Raw genomic sequence first — 19,078 nt, forward strand, 5'->3', positions numbered from 1 at the left:
TGGTGGTCTCTGTGGCTGATGATGATCAAAAATTACGACCGATTCCTTTGTAATAGGTTAGAATATTTGAAAGACGCATTTTTCAACCAATTGGCATTGTGTGACATCTGGTTATTATATTACTCTGATCCCCTTTTCTCCAAACTTCGCCCGAAGTAAACGACTGGACTCGCTTTTCATAGAAATCATTCATTCATTCATTCATTCATTCATTCATTCATTCATTCATTCATTCTACCCCCCTACGTATACCAATACAGTTTACAACATGCTTCGGAAAGGCTGCTGCTGCAGATTTCATTGCGTCTATGCAGCGTGTTTCATGCAGGACTGGAGGCTATTGCCGTTTCGTGCGACAGTGGTTACGGAAACCGGCAGTGGCGATGGCGGACAACTACGTCACCAAAGTCGGCTGTTGCTATTTCATAACAGCTTTCGCTGTGATTGGTTCTGAGACCACGAACTACACATTGCTATTTGGTTTAGGAAAATTCGAGTTAACCATACGTTGAAAAAGCAAACAGAAAAAGAAAAAAAAATGTCTAATCACGTTTTTTTGTCATGGCAGATCGTTGCGTCACGTCATTCTATTGTGAAAACTTTCGCGCAATGGGTTGTAGTTTATTATCTGCGAGCTATAGATCGCTCATGTTTGAGTGCACTGTCGCAGTGCATTCGCATTCGCAAGACTCACGGGAAAGTACAAACTTATTTGTTGCGCTTACTTATATCTGTTTTGCATGTACCTGCTTCCAGAACATGGTTCCAAAAACATAACTTGTTAGCCATAGGTGAAAAGTGCATGCACAAAACTAAAGTTTTTTCTATCGAGTGTCTGTTTCATTTGGTTTCCTTTGAATATTCGAAACAGTAACTATACATCTCTCGTATTAATTTACAACAAACATTGTCGTAGCGCTCGTTTAGGTTGTCACTTTGTCACTCTGCGGCCCTGTGTATTGCAGGTGTGGATTTACATTCTCCTGGCCACGGCGTGCACCGTATTCGTGATGTACATCAGCGCGCGGCTCAGCTTCCGCGAGTGGATGCTGGTGGACGACGGAAAGGGCGGCGAGTGCATGGAAAACCGCTTGAACCTCTTCAACTGCTTTCTCTTCGTGCTCACAACACTACTCCATCAACGAGTGAGCCTCGACCCCAGGTAAGAGGTCATGCTGGGGAGAAAGATTAAAACATCATAAAGACCGATATCGAGAGGTAAAGAAAGATTGAGAGATTATTTCAAAAGAGCCTATTTGAGTGATTGATTTGTGGGGTTTAACGTCCCAAAACCACCATATGGTTATGAGAGACGCCGTAGTGGAGGGCTCCGGAAATTTCGACCACCTGGGGCTCTTTAACGTGCACCCAAATCTGAGCACACGGGCCTACAACATTTCCGCCTCCATCGGAAATGCAGCCGCCGCAGCCGGGATTCTAGCCCGTGACCTGCGGGTCAGTAGCCGAGTACCTTAGCCACTAGACCACCGCGGCGGGGCCAAAAGAGCCTATTTGTGAGCGATTGTGTTCATGGGTATGGCGGAAATCGTTGAGCATACAGTCGGATGGACTCCAGGGAGTGAGTGAGTGAAACAACTTTATTGACGATCCGGCATAAAGGGGGAAGGGGTAGGGGCATTAAAGCGAGACGCTAGCGTGCTCGGACGTCCCGGAGCCGCAACCTACTCGCGTCAAACCCGTGGGGGCGCCGCTTTCGGCCGCTGGCGTTCCAGGATGCTAAGCACGTGCTGGACTACGTCTCTTTGATTGCCTGGCTCTCGGCTGATGATTTTGCTGCTTATGGCAGTTGGCATTACTTCTTGGTTACCCGGCGGTGGTGCACAGTCCAAAAGGAGGTGTCTCTGGGTGGCTCGCGCCTTCTTGCAGTGTTGGCATACATCAGTGGTGTAAAACTCCGGGCAAACGTGCTTTGCCCAGACGGGGATCCATATTGCTTGTACTTGCAGCTTCCGTAGTGTGGCTGCTTCTCTGCGTTGTAGGTCTCGGTGAGGCGGTGGGTAGAGGCGCCTGCTCGTTCTGTACCACTGCAGAACGTCGGCGTAGGTTGTGATAAAATACTCTTTGTCTTCGGCATCGGGTTGTTGCGGCTCCAAGGAATGCGAAGTATCCCCACCGGACTCCAGGGAGTAAAATGGCGGCATTAAGCCGCGAAAGGTTTGAAACAGCGTATACCTGAACGATTCTGTAGTCCAACGTAGTTTTTCTGTTGCTAGGTTTCCTGCTCAGCCCAGAGAAGTTTGAGTTGACCCAAAGTTAGTTACAGACATGACATTGATGTCTAACTTGGCGCTGACACCAAGCGATTCCACTTCCCGTAGGTGTAACCGATACGTCCCAGTTCGCGTTGAGCTGCCATCTCTTCGAGGATCTTCTCGTACCTTTCCCGTTTCCTCGCATTCTCTTGTCGTGCTTACCACTGAAGCACTCTGTCCAGATGCTTCAGTGAAGCTGAAATGGTTGGCCCGTTGTTTATCGCTTGTTTAATCCCGATGGTCCATTAAAGCTTTCCTGAAGTGCTGGCTACGTCTGTCTAGAATTAATAGGTTGCCGTTCATTTGTTGTCTTTATGATATTTAGTGGACCAGTCGTGAGCAGGGAAACTGGCGCATTTTCTATGGCACATATACGTTCATGATGGTGACAGTTTTTTAATAGACGGTTTTGTTGTTTGTAAAGAAACTGGTTTTTACCGAACAGCCTGCCGAAGAGAACCTCCCGTGTGCAGCTTCCGGTAATGCTTTTTCGATGGTCCCAGCGGTGTTTGCGGGGTGTGTTTGAGTTTGGTGCTCTATTATTTTTGGTGCATCTCTTAGGAGGTGTTTAGAGCAATGTCAAGCGGCCACATGAAGGGGCTCAACGGCGCGCAGGGGAGGTACAAATATAAAATGCGTAAACTGCAGGAGAAGTTAGTCAGTGCACCTAATTGGGCCAGTTGGTTCTGCATGTCAACGATGTGGGCGTGATTTGAAGATACGGACAAAGAAGAGATAGGCAACACTTGTATTTTCCCAGGCCGCGTCTTCAAATCACTCCCACATCGTAGACATGCAGGCGAAGAGTTGTCCGATTCGTAGTGAAGTTGTACAATTAAGCTTTTTAACGAGACCTGAAAATCATCCTCCTGTGAAACCACGAACATATTTGAGTATTCGTCTAAGCACACAACCTCAGCATAAAATGCCCATTTCTGCACCTGTGTCACACCGGACACTTTTTATAGAGATCAGTGTTGATGAGAATCGCTAACGATTCGAAGTGCTCAGTGTGACTCAGAAATTATAAAATGTACTCATTGTGTGAATACGTCAATTGCCGCACGCGAACTATTATGGTTTATACTCACGAGTAAACTATTCATGAATCAAACTTCAACTTAAACTCACCTAAACAACAGTACATGTTCACACTGAAACTTAAATGAGCTAGAATACGGTGATATTAATTGCAGCAGCAAGACGGATGATGAGTCGTCTTCTGTGAACCTCCTAACAGGTATCGCTTTAAAATAAAATGAAATGCAACGGCAACAAAACACGGACACCACGACGTACACTGTGCGACAATTCATGTTGAGTGCAGCTGTTTTGTTTCCCAGGTTCCTTGGAAGAGGATACAACATCATTGGTATGGCTGCAATTTTCAAGAAACACCTCTAAGATTAATTTTCACTGTTAGCTTTCACGTTTTGATTCAGGTGCCAGCCCTCTTATTACTTATCTGCCACAGGTAGAAGACGACGGCGTCCGATGTAGTCCCTGTAACTGGTTGGCCTTCTTCTGACGTAACATCTTAACATCGCCTACGTGCCAATAGTCTCTGCTGAGGTCTACATTGCATTTAGTGAAGTGGGCCGAACAAACCTGCGCGAGTGTTGTGGGGAGCCACTTTCATTTGCGTAATAATTGCAATGCAGGCACTTTTTCTATCACCATTGGTCGGAAAACAGAACGTTTTGTGCAGCGTGTAAAATTATTGCAGCCTTGAAGACTGCATCCTGGTTTGGCACAACTGCGCTCGAGGTGCGAACGCTTGATCAGAATCATTCTGTGTGCATGAATTATTGAAACACCAGCAGGGGCCAGCAACAAAGGCTAAACCACGCTAAAAGAAGCTGAAGAGTAAGTTTCTAAGGGCACGTTTCCAGTTGTCGCACAGTAATGCCAGATACCGGCAGGCGCTAACCTTTCGTACACGCCACGCTTTTTGCGGCTGGCGCAAAGAGCTGCGTTGTTACAGAAACAAGACTGGGAGACAGAGGGGGAGAAAAACTGTGCGTCGCGACGACTGGGGGTTCAGTCATTGCGATCGTAGTCCAGCTGGAATTGCCTTTGTGGTGTTCAGCGCATTTATCTGAACCCTTTTACGCGCTTGCCATGGACTACCAGCACTGGAACTTAGATTATACAGTGTGGTCCTTGAGGTGAAGTTCTCATAAGTGTAGTGATGAGAGGATGGTATCAGAGGCGCACATAGAATTTCGTTCCGGGAAAGTTCAGCCAGCCTTGACCTATGAACGTATACACATACTTATACACTTCCAATTTGACAAATTTCTGTGTAAAGTGGCGGGAATTCGAAACCCCCCATAATCTTGCTCCGTCAATGAATGGTATGCTTGTTCAAGATAAAGTGCAGACCATCAGCGCATACAACGGAGCACACTCACATTCTGGTTCCGGATGAACTGGCAGATGGAGTCAGGAAACTAGACGAAATAAATGTCTAGCTTTTTTTTTTTGGCAATAGCGAGATCTTTGCGCAGCACATGGTGAAGAGAACTAGAGAAGCACTTGACGCAGTGTAGGTGGAGGCATCAATGTCGGCTGCTTTTGGTTCACAACTACACCTGGAGGTATTAAGAAACGGGTGTAACAACCAAGAAGTTTCTCAATATATCAAAATACCAAAGACAAAAATCGAATTTCCATAATTCACACGGTCGTCACATAGGAATATTCAAAATATCAACGAATGTATCCAGCTTTTCAAACATTTTTCATTATATTCTCAAAGATTTCCGAAAAAGTGCCGAATGCGGAAGTAGCAAACAAGGTCATGAGGAGACCACAACGACAAAATATTTTGTGGTCCGGGATAGTCGCATCAGCGCGTACAAAACTATGCCCCCGCCTCCTCCATCGCCCCCCCACCCCCCAACAGCTGTGCACATATTTTCAATAGCTTGCGTCCTGCACTGATACCTGGCGCATGGATCAGTTTCATGTATAAATGTACGTCGTACTTAATAAGAACAAATGCGCCTTCATTTTCTTGCGAGCTGAAGACCAATGGGGACGATGTCATGTTATAGCAGCTTCTCGCAAAGCGGCCAATCATCCAATCTGGGCAGCTCGTTAAGAATGCGTTTGTATTCTACATCAAATCGAGGACAGTGACAGAACAATACACTCCATACCACCCATCCTCATTATTTCATACATGTAAGCATGCGTACACGCCTTCGGTTGTATTTGCAGTGCTCACAGGCTAAAAAATGACATCAAAATATTTATCAACAACTTCTATGAGCGAATGTTCGAGATCACAGCATCATGTGGCCTAAGAAAACAGCTACAGAACCCGCAACCAATGATAACGTGGGCTCTGATGTATGTGCTAGAATCAATATACCTTCCATACGACGTATACAGCTGAAGTGGGCAAAAAAAAAAAAACGACACGTGCATTACCTGGTTCTTGACAGTCGTGTTGCAATCCCTGAGTGCGGTGCATACTCTCGAATTATCCAACGTGTCCTACAGGTTGTACGGAGTGCTTTGAAGTGCAGACAACCGAGTTGGGTAGATAATAAATCTCTCAGACATCGTTACAACTTTCCATATTGGTCGCAGGTCCACATTAAGCGGTTCCATACCAGTTTAAAAGTCTGACATAACCCAAATTTTTGTGATTGCCTCTCCCCTCCCACATGTCCGACATGCTTTAGAGATACGTCCTCGTTAGGTTACGAAACTGGTTTAAACTAAGAAGCGCGCGTACGTTAGTTAAGCACGGTTCGTACACTCGAGTGAGAAATGTATGATAAGTGAAGTTCAACGTCTGGTAATAAGTACGTGCGCATTTCAACTCAGCAGGAGAGATCACTAAAGTGCCAGTATGTTCAGTGGAATCCAATTCGAATTTCAAAGCATCAAACAACCAAGGCTGCAAGTTCTAATACTCGATACTGCACTCAAAGAAAGTGTGCCAACAAAGTGGTTATATTCAGATTTCTCTCGCACTTCTTGCACAGGGAGATCATTGAACTTTTCACGCTGACTATGCATACAGACTTTGAACGTGTTTGCGGGCTCGAAACAGTACCGACAAAATATAGCTGTTGGGCTGAAGTAAGAAAGTACACGACCCCAACGAAATGAGTCAGCTGCAAGAAAAAAAGATCTGTGTGAAAGCGGCTTCATTTGCATGACCACCGCAAGTCACTTGCGCCTGCGTTCACAGAGCAACATGCCAGCAGAAAGAGAAAAAATAAACAGTAATAAGCCTCGCGCGATGAGAGGCAGTATTGTGTTATAGAAAGCAGAACGTCTGTCGCACCTTCACTAGTTTGAAACGTGAAATTAATAACATTTCGTTTACATTGCCCACAAGAGTAGCACTTATTCGGGTGCAAGAGGACTACCGCAATAATTATTATCTAACCAGTAGGCGCTGCTGATTCTTCAATAAAACAGAAACGTGTCAACTTAAATTAAATGATCGCTACGTTTGCTCAGTCCTTCATAAGTGCATCCGTGATTTTCATACCGATACCACTTACATATTTTCAAAGTAAAGAAAAAAAAAACCTTGTTCTTCTTACGTGGACATGAAGGTACTGCGAACTTTGGGTGACTGAGTGGAACTAAACGCGAAACTCATGAAACATTTCTACGGGCCTGCTCCTTTCGCTTTTCACGTAATAATGATTGAACTTGAGGATACATCGGACTTGGTAGTAATGAAATTAAGTAAATCACATTTTTCTGCGCTTAGCAACGTAGTGAAATAACTTTGTAGGCTCATAATGTGGTGATGTGATGAATACCTTCAAGCGAGTAACATAATAAAAAATTGCATCCTTTTCTCATTACTTTTCAATAAAATATACATGTTCACTTTGCTTGTGGAATATAACATTTGACCAAATATGAATTAGGTAAACAAGCACATGTTTATTTGACTGCGATGTCTAGGAATGGGGCACTAAATATCTCTGAGATTTCAATGTAAATGCACTGTATACTTGGCCTAGGCAGTGAATGATGAATTTTTGTAAACTTAATTGAATTATAATTTCACCACTTATGAAAAGTAATAGCAATGTGATGTTATTACGTCTTATGTAACATTGCTACTTGAAAAATACTTTGTAATGCAGCCTAAATATATTTTTTTTTACATTTTTAAAAAGTAATTAGTATTGAAATATCTTACTCTGGGAATTTCTGCGATAAATCCAGCCTCTGAAATAATTGAGTTTCTAAAACACTCCCACAGTTTTCTCGTAAAATGGCTTTTTTGAGTGCTGGTTTGTTTGGTTGCGCGTATTTCAACATCGCAACGAACATACACTTTCAACGTAGCGATCAATCATATCAGAGGCGGAACGGTATTTTCCTGCGTCGATCTACTGTGTTAACATCAAAGACACCATTTCCCTCCAAAAAAAGTAGAAAAAAAGCACCAACGTTGTTTAAAATACAAAACATTGATTGATTGATATGTGGGGTTTAACGTCCAAAACCACCATATGATTATGAGAGACGCCGTAGTGGAGGACTGCGGAAATTTCGACTGCCTGGGGTCCTTTAACGTGCACCCAAATCTGAGTCCAATGGGCCTACAACACTTTCGCCTCCATCTAAAATGCAGGCGCCGCAGCCAGGATTCAATCCCACGACCTGCGGGTCATCAGCCGAGTACCTTAGCTCTTAAACAACTACGGCGGGGCTAAAATACGAAACATAGCTATCGCGTAAAACTACAACAGTCTTTAAAAAAAAGACAGTGCTATACTTACAAACTTTGAGGTAGTAAATTGTGTTCACAACATTCACTACCCAAGTAGTAACTGCAGGTAGTATACCACAGACGTTTACTACCTTAGAAGCAACCAGAGGTAGTAAATGTCTGTGGTCTACTACCTACAGTTACTACTTATGTAGTGAATGTTGTGACAATAATTTACTACCTCAAAGTTAGTAAGTAGCACTGTGTTTTTTTAAAAGTGTACACTTGAGGCTAAATATACGCTAAAAAAATATTGCCCGCAGCTTCCCTCGGGGGAACACTGAGGAGGATGCGGACCATATAATTGGTTAACGGGGTGTTAAAGTGCGACTTACTTGGGTCGATGGCTAAATTGGTTAACGTGGTTGTGAAATGGGGTGTTAAATTGCGACTTACTTGGGTCGATGGCTAAATTGGTTAACGTGGTTGTAGGAGGGGGTGTTAAATGAGTGAACACGTACACACGTATGCGAAAGGGCGGCGCTGGTCGAAGGGACGTCGATCATTGTGTTTGTGGATTCGTTGGAATTCATTTCACCGCGACCTTGGACGTCGACGCGCCGTGCAAACCAACCGACGAGCGGCAACTGAGCGAGCGAGCGCCGACCTTGAGTATATATACAGCACGACGGCGCATGCACTGTCAGCTGTTGAATGTTCTCGAAGCGCGACGCCACATGCGCGTCCACTGGAGAATCAGGAGAATTGTAGATGTCGAACGCGGTGTGTAGAGGAGGAAGGGTGCACAGATGGTGGAGGAGTGAAGCGCGCGCGGTGTGTAGAGGAGGAAGGGATGCACAGATGGTGGAAGAGTGGGCGACGGCGCGACGGCGCATGCGCGCGCGTCAGCTGTCGAATGTTCGAGAAGCGGTGCGGACGGCGCACTACAAGGCGCGAGTATAAGATGCTCCGCATCTAAAAAGTAATAAAGTGTATGGGCTGGTCTAAATGAATATCCCCTCCTCTTACTATCTCAGTCATTGCCATACTCACTGAACATCATCTATTCTGTGTGTTTGATTTGTTTTACGTAAGCTTTATTCACAGAAAAGTAGAGAAGGAAGTGCACACCCACGCGCCTCATGGTCTGGCGAATTCTTTAATGAAACTTTTACGCCGAAGTGCTGTTGAACAAAGGCCACTCCGATATCTTCAAAAAAGTAGATTGGTGAAGTATTTAATCTTCAGGGCAACGTAATATGGTGGTTTAATACAAAATTTTCCAAGCAAATGACGCGTTTACGCCTTATCGAAACAGTAATCTAAGTATTGAACCTGGACATTATGAAGGTGATTAATGACGAAACGCAAGCTGCGGGGACAGTAAAATTTAATCAGAAAAGTCATTAACAGTACCCAAATATAAGCACTTCATAATAATATGCACGTCCATTTCACCACAAGGGCATGAGATACGAATAAACTCGGAAGAATAATATTGGCTAAGCGACGCTATTCTAGTCAACACAGTCCGATGTTTGCGGAAGACCTTGCGTATTCTCTCGGTGACCATAAAAGAAAGGCATTAACCTGACTTGAGCTGCGTTGACTTGTATTGTTAAAAGCACTTGCGCGATAGTTTGTGCCCCATGTGCGGCTATACCTAGCGTAATGATAAAACATTGAAGGACCCATAAGCTCCGCCTATATAGGAGTTGGACGCGATAGCGATATCCTTTCCCTAGCGTGTGCTTCAACCACTCATTATATATTTTTTGTATGAGGTTACTGGAGAAGTATAAATTGTGTATTTCTAAATTGTAGTCTATGAAGTTGAAAGTGCTTTGTGTCGGTGAATGTGTTGCATGTCGCTAAATTCTGTGCAAGGGAGGAGCATGCTTTGAACTACGTGCAATTGTGTGCGTGAAACGTTGCGAACTTGTTATGCACCCATTACATGGTTTCAAGAAAATGCGTGTGGTGTCGTGTTTGCCTTTTTTAACGGGTCGCTATGGTAATCATTTGTTTTGAAGACGACAGGTTTGCGTGAATGCCTCTGATTTGCGGTGGAGTTCAACACTCTGCAATGAAATTACTTGCTGTCTCTTCTTCTTTTTTTAATTTTTCTTCTCTTACCTCCTTCCTTTTTCTCATAGTTCTTGTCCCTTTCGCTAATATTCGAGTGTAGAATAGCCAACCAGATGTCTTTTTGTAAACCTGCCGTTTTGTCGACGGCATGAGTGAGATTTCTCTCTCTCTCTCTCTCTCTCTCCAACATTTATTCCATTTGCCCTCTCCCCAGTGCAAGGTAGCCTACCAGGCTCAGCCATGGTTGACCTCCCTGCCTTTCTTCCATCCTTATTCTCTTTCTCTCTTTCTCCCTGCCTTGTCTCTTTATGTTTGCTTCTATCCTTCTTGACGCCCGATGGCAATGTACGCTTGTACAACGCAAATATTCTTCGATATCGCACATTGCATTATGAAACCTGTATACAGGACGCTTGTGTTTGTAAGGCATAAAATTTATTTTCACTGCATTTCCAAAGAGGCGTTTGACCTTGTGACAGAACAGCTGCGTCTCACGCGAACGGCCTGAGTTTGATCCTCACTTGGACAAGGAAATTTTTATTGTTTATTTTATTTCAATCTCTGTCTATTATTGGTCATGCACAAGATGATTTTTTGCTCAAAACCAACGACGCGATCGGCAATACTGACACCGGAATTACTGTAAAACAAACTCTTTAAAGATATCGCGTTAACAACTTATGGTTTGAGCACTCTGAAACCACAATACTATTAGACATGCCATAGTGAGGGGCTTTGAGTTATTTCGGCCACATGGGGTTCCTTAACATGCACATAGTTAAAAGTACGTGACTGCTAATGCATTTTGCTACACTCTAAATGTGGCCGCCTGTGCCGGTAATGGAGCCAGCGCCCTCGATCTTGGCTATGTCACTCGTTCGTTTAACCCTAAGGATCCTTAACATGGCGTCACACAAGACAGTGAGGGTAAACAGCACCGAAATTGAATGTAATAAGTGATGTGTGTGATTAAAACAAAAAACCGACTATGCGCTACAAGTATAGAGCGCATGAGAGATAAGAGAGAAACTTTTTCTAAGGTAGAGCTTGTATTGAGAAAGAGAGATAGAGAAAAAAAAGGAGAAGTCAGATGCAATGGTGCAGCCAAGAATACTTTACGGGGCGGGGGGCTCAACAACCCGCCTCCCTCTTTCAACGCCTCTCGCTTTCTTTCCTACTACGCCTCTGATCAGAGCACAAGACAAAACAAACAAACAAACAAACAGACAGTACGAGAGGTGACTTGAAGTTGAAGTTTGTGGCGTGCTAAAACAAACAAGCGCAAACGAAAGATAAACAAAGCGCACGCACACATTTGTGATCCTTGCGCAGCTCTTACGACGCGGTAATGCACCAAGAGGTGTAACTCGTACAGAGAAGTTAACAAGAGGATTGATTGATATGTTAGGTTTAACGTCCCAAAACCACCATATGATTATGAGAGACGCCGTAGTGGAGGGCTCCGGAAATTTTGACCACCTGGGGTTCTTTAATGTGCACCCAAATCTTAGCACACGGACCTACAACAATTCCGCCTCCATCGGAATTGCAGCCGCCGCAGCCGGGATTTGAACCCGCGTCCTGCGGGCCAGTAGCCGAGTACCTTAGCCACTAGACCCCCACGTTGGGACAGGTAACAAGAGGCAGTTCTTTAGGCTTTCTTGGCAAAGATTTTCAGAACGATTTCACACTGTTTCGCCTACTCGTTACCAAAGTTCGCAGAGCCCCAGCTACTCGCGTGTTGGCTGGCTTCTGGTACTTCTTCACTTTCATCGTGCTCGCCATTGTGGTGAGCAACCTGTGCGAGAGCATCCTCTGGCAGGACAGAGGACCCGACTACGACTCTGTCGACCAGCTTATGAAGACGCCCGGGTTCACGTACATCGCCATACGAGGTGGAAGCACTCGCGCTTACCTTGAGGTGAGACGAGAGTGAGTTAGTGAGTGAGTGAGTGAGTGAGTGAATGCGACGTGCATGCGTGCATGTGCGTGTTCCTGCAAGATGGATACAAGGAACGCCACTCCCACTTTCAATGCGAATCCTTGTAATGCAAGTGGTGTAAGCGTTCAGTTTTTCACCCAAGCACAAAAAGAAAAGAAAACGGCAGTGAAAACCGAATCGTGAACTAACAAATAAGACAAACCTATGATCCTAATACTCTAGTGCTTAGTAGACACACTTCACCTGTCCACCAGTAAGCTGAGATCCCCATACATGGTAGGAGGGGGGGGGGGGGGGGGTATTGCAGCGCTTTCCTCCTATTAGGTGACTTGGGGGAGGCAGATGCCTCCCCTGCCACCCCCCCCCCCCCTCATGCGCATGCATAAGCCTGCAAGCCTTAAGTAAGCACCATGGCCCGAACATCTACAAGGGAACGCCATAAGCCTGAGATCTTGAGATCTTGTGCCCGGTATACTGTGAAAAGAAGAAAAGTTGTTTAGACTCACTCGAATGTTTCTCTTTCTTTTTTGCATGCTCACTTCTGACTATATTTTATACCTCTAACCTTCTACTCCTGTGTGGCTGACCTTCCACCATCTCCTTAGTCTTCTTTCTTTTCCTCTCCCTCTTTTTGAGCAAAATTAGCGAAAAAAAGATGTTTAGATAAAAAGTAGGTCGTACCAGCTCTCACATAAAGCTACGTTAGTGACAAAATATGCACTTCAGCATAAACTAATCTTGGTAAGAAAATTGTACGTTTTTTTGCGAAGCTTGCCCTATACTCAATCCGCAGTAGCAGCGCTAACAAGCGTTGACTGACATCGGTTACAGGTGGCTAACTTTGGTTATGAGCTGTACTGAAGATGCAATAAATAAATGTGTATTGCTATGCGTCCCCGTTGTTCCATTGAATGGCACACACCGTACAGCGACAAGAAAGAAGAAGAGTCGGTAAGCCGCAGTTTCGCACAATAGGTACAGGTCAAGAAGTTCCATTATTGAGTATTGTGAATATTTTAGTACAAGAGTTTAGGTAACTAAAATATTTTTTCGCATTGTACCAAGCACCTTGTGAGATAATTACTAGGCATAAAAGATGTATAAAAAAGGAGAACCTCGGGTAGCTTGTTTGCGGGTGGAATCATTGTTCCAGCATGGGCGTGTGCCACCGATTCCAGGCTCTTTTTTTTCATTGTTATTTTATATACACATAGGCAGTGCTGGGCTTTTCTAGTGCAAGGGAAAGTCTCTAGAACGTGCATCCAGAATTCCTTGCAATGAAACGTGTCTTTCTCAGTCTGCACAAACCCGTGCCTCACCAATATTGCATGGAAGTGGCAATAATGCTAGCAGAAGTCTGCAGATATTTTTTTCTATCTCTCTGTAATTCATTTGCTTCGCGACTAATACGCAGTGATTTGAGACAGTAACTCATGTTGATATTAATATATGAATTTCACCAAAACATCTTTGTGGTCAAGCGCACAAATATGACAAAAACAAAGCTGCCATCTACAAGCTTGATCACTTAGAAAAAAAATGGCTGAACCTAGAAGTTCAAAGCGTTGGAATGCGTAACTAGCTTTAAAAGGAAATTCCAACAGATCGCACCCACTCCAGCGATTTATTTTGAATGGATTTCATGCTAACCAGTCGGTCCGTACTTGCATATGCTGTACGTCGATCCAAGGTTTACGGGGAGTATCGACGCCTCTAGGGGAATTAAATATATTAAAATAAGAAAAAAAAGAACTTATGGCTGTCGTCTTGCCTTTGCGGCACGCAAGCTAACTGAAATGAGAAAGCTCCGAATATTCATGCCTGTTGGGGGCGACGGAAAGTCTGTCAGCTGAGGGTGCACCCAGCGTGTGATTGAACGAAAGTAATAGTCGTAACCTTAGTAGGTAAGGAAACCGCAAAGAGAATCAAAGAACAAATAGGTGTAGCCTATGTTGTAGTGAAATGTCGCTCTTTTTAACTACGCGTGGTCATTTCCACCCTTACGTCTAAAACGCACAAAACGAAATCGTATCAATTGACCTTGCATGATATTCATTGGAGACAATTCCCAACGGGTGTCTGGCTGCATGGCAAAGCAGAATAAAGGACAATTCCTAATTTGTATCCCTGGCATGTGAATTGATCAAGAGGCTATTTCTTCATGACTACACTGGAACAGATTACTGGCAACACCACTTGTGCCACAATGACGAGAAGCGCCTGGAAATAATAACGCTCTCGTTTTTCGTAACTTGAGGGAAGGATGCGCGGTCCTTCGAAAGAAAAAAGGAATAGAAGTGGCTAGGTGACTGTCGTGAAAAGAATAGATAACAGATGGTAAGGTTAGAGCTTAGGAATGGCCACCAAGAGAAGAGAAACGCGTTCGAGGATCGTCAAGGGATTAAGCGGAGTGACGAAGCGGGAAATTCGAAAGCGCAAAAAGAAACTGGCAGGTATCTTAACAGGATGTGTTGCACATCACAGCCTTTGTTCTGCAGTGCACATGAGATGTATGCTGCCGGACGCAATAAAACAGTGTGTCTTTTATCGCATGTCTGTTTCACGCTCAGTGTAATTGCGAAGGACGTGTCAAGCTGATGATGATTACGATGATTACACTTTCAGCACTCCAACGTGCCCCTGCATCAAAGGATGTCACAGTTCGTCGAACGTAGCGGACGCAACAACCCGGGAACCTTCGCAGAGGGCCTCGACCGCGTCAAGAACGAAGACAAAGTGGCATTCATCATGGAGTACGCAACCGCCGCTCACGTCACGCAGAGTGACTGCGAGTTCAGCATGACCGACACCTTTGTTCACCACTCGGCCTACGGCATCGTTACCGCCAGAGGTGGGTAGGTGGCTATAGCGTTTCGGAATGAACCCTTTCAGGTGATAGCGCTCGGCCCTTTAAGTATGCGCCAGCTAATTTTGGTCCGAGCTTAATTACACGCCTAAGCACTCTGTGAAGACGCGAACAAATGCACGCTGATAGCCAGTGAATGCATTAAGCCGCACAATATGTGTACCGCTTAATTGCGTCATGAGACAATGTTAATGAACTTTCGTAGAGACCTGAATTCACACAGCAGACGAGGACGACAATAGACACATATTGCACACTCGCAGCATCGCTGCTTATACAATAACATGAACGGACGGCATATATATGCACAACAGTCTTTTTTTGTTTTTCAAAGTTCACCAATGGCCGAACTGGCGCATTGGTGAACTTTTTAAGCAACAAAGCTTGAGAAATAGATCGATTAGGCAGTTGAGAGCTTTCTATTTATTAAACATTAGTGTTTTTCTGCTTCTTTCAGGCGCCAGGAATACCGAACGAAACATTTGCAAAAAAATTTCTTACTTTGTTGTTTTTACTTATGTGTATACGAGATTGGGTTGCGTTCACCAAGAAATTTTGACAACTCATTCGTTCATGTTAATTCGAATAAAAGAACATTTACGGGTGAATGCGGTCATGTTTTCAAGCGCGTTAGAACAGCAGTTAGTGAATAACACCGCTACATTGGAGTTAGTTTCGAGCGCACGGAGCAAATCGAAACCCGCTGAGAAGCATGATGTTATCGGAGTGCAAAGGTAAAAAAAAAAGAGCTAGAATAGCCTGAGAGACGCTTTTTTTTTTTTTTTTACAAAAAACGTGCAAATCGCTCCCTGGTGTCTTAAGTAAACCGGGCATCAGAAACTTCTAAAGCAATACCATTTAAAGTGTTACACATTAATCTTTTATTTCCTTTCATCCAAAAATAAAAATTCGGCTTTTAGGTTTTTTTTAACTCTTCCCTCTCTACTGTGATAATGTTTTGTTAGTATCTCTTTCTATCCTGTTCTGGTTATGCTTCGAGCATGTCCTTTATTGTAAACGCATAAAGTAAATGCTGTTTAACAGATATATTGGACCTAAAACCGTTAAGCATTTATCGTTTTCGCTTACCGGTTTATCGATGACCGACTACAAAGCAGGCGGTTCTTGGCTTTCTTACACGTGCTTTCCTATGCTGATTTATTTAGGAGATTCACGACTTCTATTTCGTCAATCCGAAGTGATGAAAACGTGGCCGCGGCTAGCTTTGCATAGCATTGATCTTGCATGGCTAAAGGCACAAAGGAGAATCTTTTTCTTCTATTTGATGATTTGGCCTAGGTTTCGCTATTGTTTTGCTATAGCTTTATATGGTGTCTTTTGATTGTTATATGTCAAGTTTTGCTGAGTTTGGCAGGCCATACCAACGTTCAATGGTTATATTAGCATGATTACGCTAGATAAAGCTACAGACAATGTTCAACACTCATTCACCCTTCCCTGTAGAAGCTTTAACCCCATATTTGCCACGTTTATCAAAGTAAATTCACAGGATAAGCACAGCTTCACTTCTAGCTGGCGTTCGCGCGAGCGTCCTGGAGCCCCGTTTCTGGCTAGCTTACCTCTGGAACGCCTACCAGGCTACGTAAAGTGCATTAGAATATCACAAGTCCAGTGCTCTGTAGCACTCTAGAAGACAGCGCGGGTAGGTTGATGATGATGATGATGATGATAGTTTTTGGAATCGGTGGACACATTATGCCAGACATGAAAAGCATTTTTGTAGTAGTGGTATGTGAAGTACAACGACCTCTTAATTTTCTGTTTGAATACTTCAAAGTGGCATTTCTCATCATACGAAATAAAAGCCGTCGCAAAGTAATTTTTGCTTGAGCAGTGCAATAATACAATACACTTGGGAATGAAGTGCCATAGTGTAAACTTTACAAGCACGAAACGATAACAGAACATAACAGGATGGCACGACAAAAAAAGACATCATAACCTTAACGAAAAGAAAACTACGACCTATATATAGTAAATGAAAGAAAGGTTATCTATAAACGATAAAAAAGGACAACTACATACCAGGTGGTATGAAGTAAAACGTACGAGTACGTTTTACTTCATACCCACGTGTGGGGCGTGCTATTGTTCTCACGCGTTGGGGGGGGGGGGGCAAAAAGCAACAAAATATAGCAACAATAATTCTTAAATAACAGCGTGACGAGTGGTTTCAACAACGATAACGGTGTCGTACCACGGTAGGAAGTCAGCGCTAGTCACGCGTGTTAACGTTTCAATATGTCATTCTTGAGCTACAGCTTCTTGTAGACTCATGAGCCTGCTCGGCGAACAAAACATATTACTCATTCACTTGGTTTACCTGCAGTGCGATTCCGTGCCAACCGTTCTGAACTCACTGCAAAGCTTTTCCGACACCATTACCCCGTGGCCATCAACTCACCATAAAGAGCTCACGTAAAGTCATCTGATTAACTCGCCCAAACTCAACCAGAGTCAGGATGGTGCACACGAACACTGCTTTATTCAAACAGAAAAACAACACTGTATACCTTATCCCCCGTTGGCAGATAAGGTCGCCTAGACGCCGTAAAACGCATTAGCATAACGCTGCGGTCATGCTGCAGCGGCGCTGGGAAGCAGTGCGGTGGTGGCGCAACTGTCCTTTCGAAAGGAATACTGAATTTTTCAGCACTCTCAGATTCGAGTGAAATGATAAAGAGCTTTGTCTGATGGCGGTTTTCGGCGACGCTCGCAGCAGCAACCAGTAATCTGACAAGGGATGACGATGGCAGTGAGTGCGGCTAATCCACCGTATTTCCCGAGGTTATTCGATGGGCATGAAAGATCCATGCTGTGCTGGTGGAGTGCGATAAGGGAAAAGTTCGTTGCACGCCACTCGTTCCTTTGTTTGTTCCACCGGTGAAAATGGTTCGATCCTGCTATGAAGGATCAACAAGGAGGTCCATATGAAACTAAATTATGCACTTATTCTTGTAAAGCTTCAGCGCTACAGAGTATAGTTATAAAGACAAGGAAAAACGCAAAAGCAAAAAGGCAAGTGTCAGAATGATCGCTGAGCTTCCACTGGTCTCGCCCATCATATCGCCTATTTTTAGAGAATATTTCGTTTGTGTCTTCGTCCCTCTCTTTCATGTCCATGCTGAGCTTAGCTAAAGTTTTATAGTAATAAGATGCCCCAACTTACCCACTCAGCTATACTTGTCAACTTTAGCTTCTACTTGATGCAGATTAGGCATGGCAAAAAGAACACTTATTACGAAAAGGAGAGCAAACATCACGTTGTTCGACAAGGGGAACATCAGTGATTGAGCGATACAAGTATTCCCTCAATTCATTCATATTTTTAGGTTACTTAAATGTTATGTCTTAGTCGAGTTGAGGTGTTTTAGTCCATGAGAATTTCGTATGCTAGAACAACAGACGCGTGTTGAAACATGCTCAGAGAGGACGCCACTGTGCATTGGTTAAAATGAGACAGACAGACAGACAGACAGACAGACAGACAGACAGACAGACAGACAGACAGACAGACAGACAGACAGACAGACAGACAGACAGACAGACAGACAGACAGACAGACAGACAGACAGACAGATAGACAGATAGACAGATAGATAGATAGATAGATAGATAGATAGATAGATAGATAGATAGATAGATAGATAGATAGATAGATAGATAGATAGATAGATAGATAGATAGATAGATAGATAGACAGACAGACAGACAGACAGACAGACAGACAGACAGATAGATAGATAGATAGATAGATAGATAGATAGATAGATAGATAGATAGATAGATAGATAGATAGATAGATAGATAGATAGATAGATAGATAGATAGATAGATAGATAGATTTACGACAGAAAAATAGCCAGCAAGGAAATGAGCACGACGAAAAGCCACATAAAGAGCGCATATTTATAATTGGTTTGGTAAAAAAAAGTGAAATAACAGCCTCTAAAACTCAGCAATCCTAGTATCCTCATTCAGATAAAACTTTCTCGTTTGAAGATGAAAATCTGATTTGCTCAGCATTTACATACAGCTATCGATCGAAGGCCCTACTTAAGCATCATTTGATGCGAGGACATTACATTCACAGCATAAGAGAAAACGACGGTCAGAAGCCACTTGGAATGCTTGGTATGTACATAATATCATATGAATTGTGGAAAGCTGGAAAGCCAAGAAAAACA

The 19,078-nt window shown here is 43.7% G+C and overlaps 1 protein-coding gene across 1 annotated transcript in view; it reads left to right on the forward strand.

Annotated features, from left to right (window-relative positions):
• Positions 1–19,078, forward strand: part of LOC142817475 (glutamate receptor ionotropic, kainate 2-like) — a 52,463-nt gene that overhangs the window by 23,627 nt on the left and 9,758 nt on the right. Inside the window, exons 7-9 of the mRNA XM_075894489.1 lie at positions 964–1,162; positions 11,785–11,983; positions 14,630–14,855. Of these exons, the coding sequence (XP_075750604.1) occupies positions 964–1,162; positions 11,785–11,983; positions 14,630–14,855 (624 nt within the window). The remainder of the gene's footprint in view (positions 1–963; positions 1,163–11,784; positions 11,984–14,629; positions 14,856–19,078) is intronic.

Source organism: Rhipicephalus microplus, chromosome 5 (assembly GCF_043290135.1).
Source record: "Rhipicephalus microplus isolate Deutch F79 chromosome 5, USDA_Rmic, whole genome shotgun sequence".
NCBI lineage: Eukaryota > Metazoa > Arthropoda > Arachnida > Ixodida > Ixodidae > Rhipicephalus > Rhipicephalus microplus.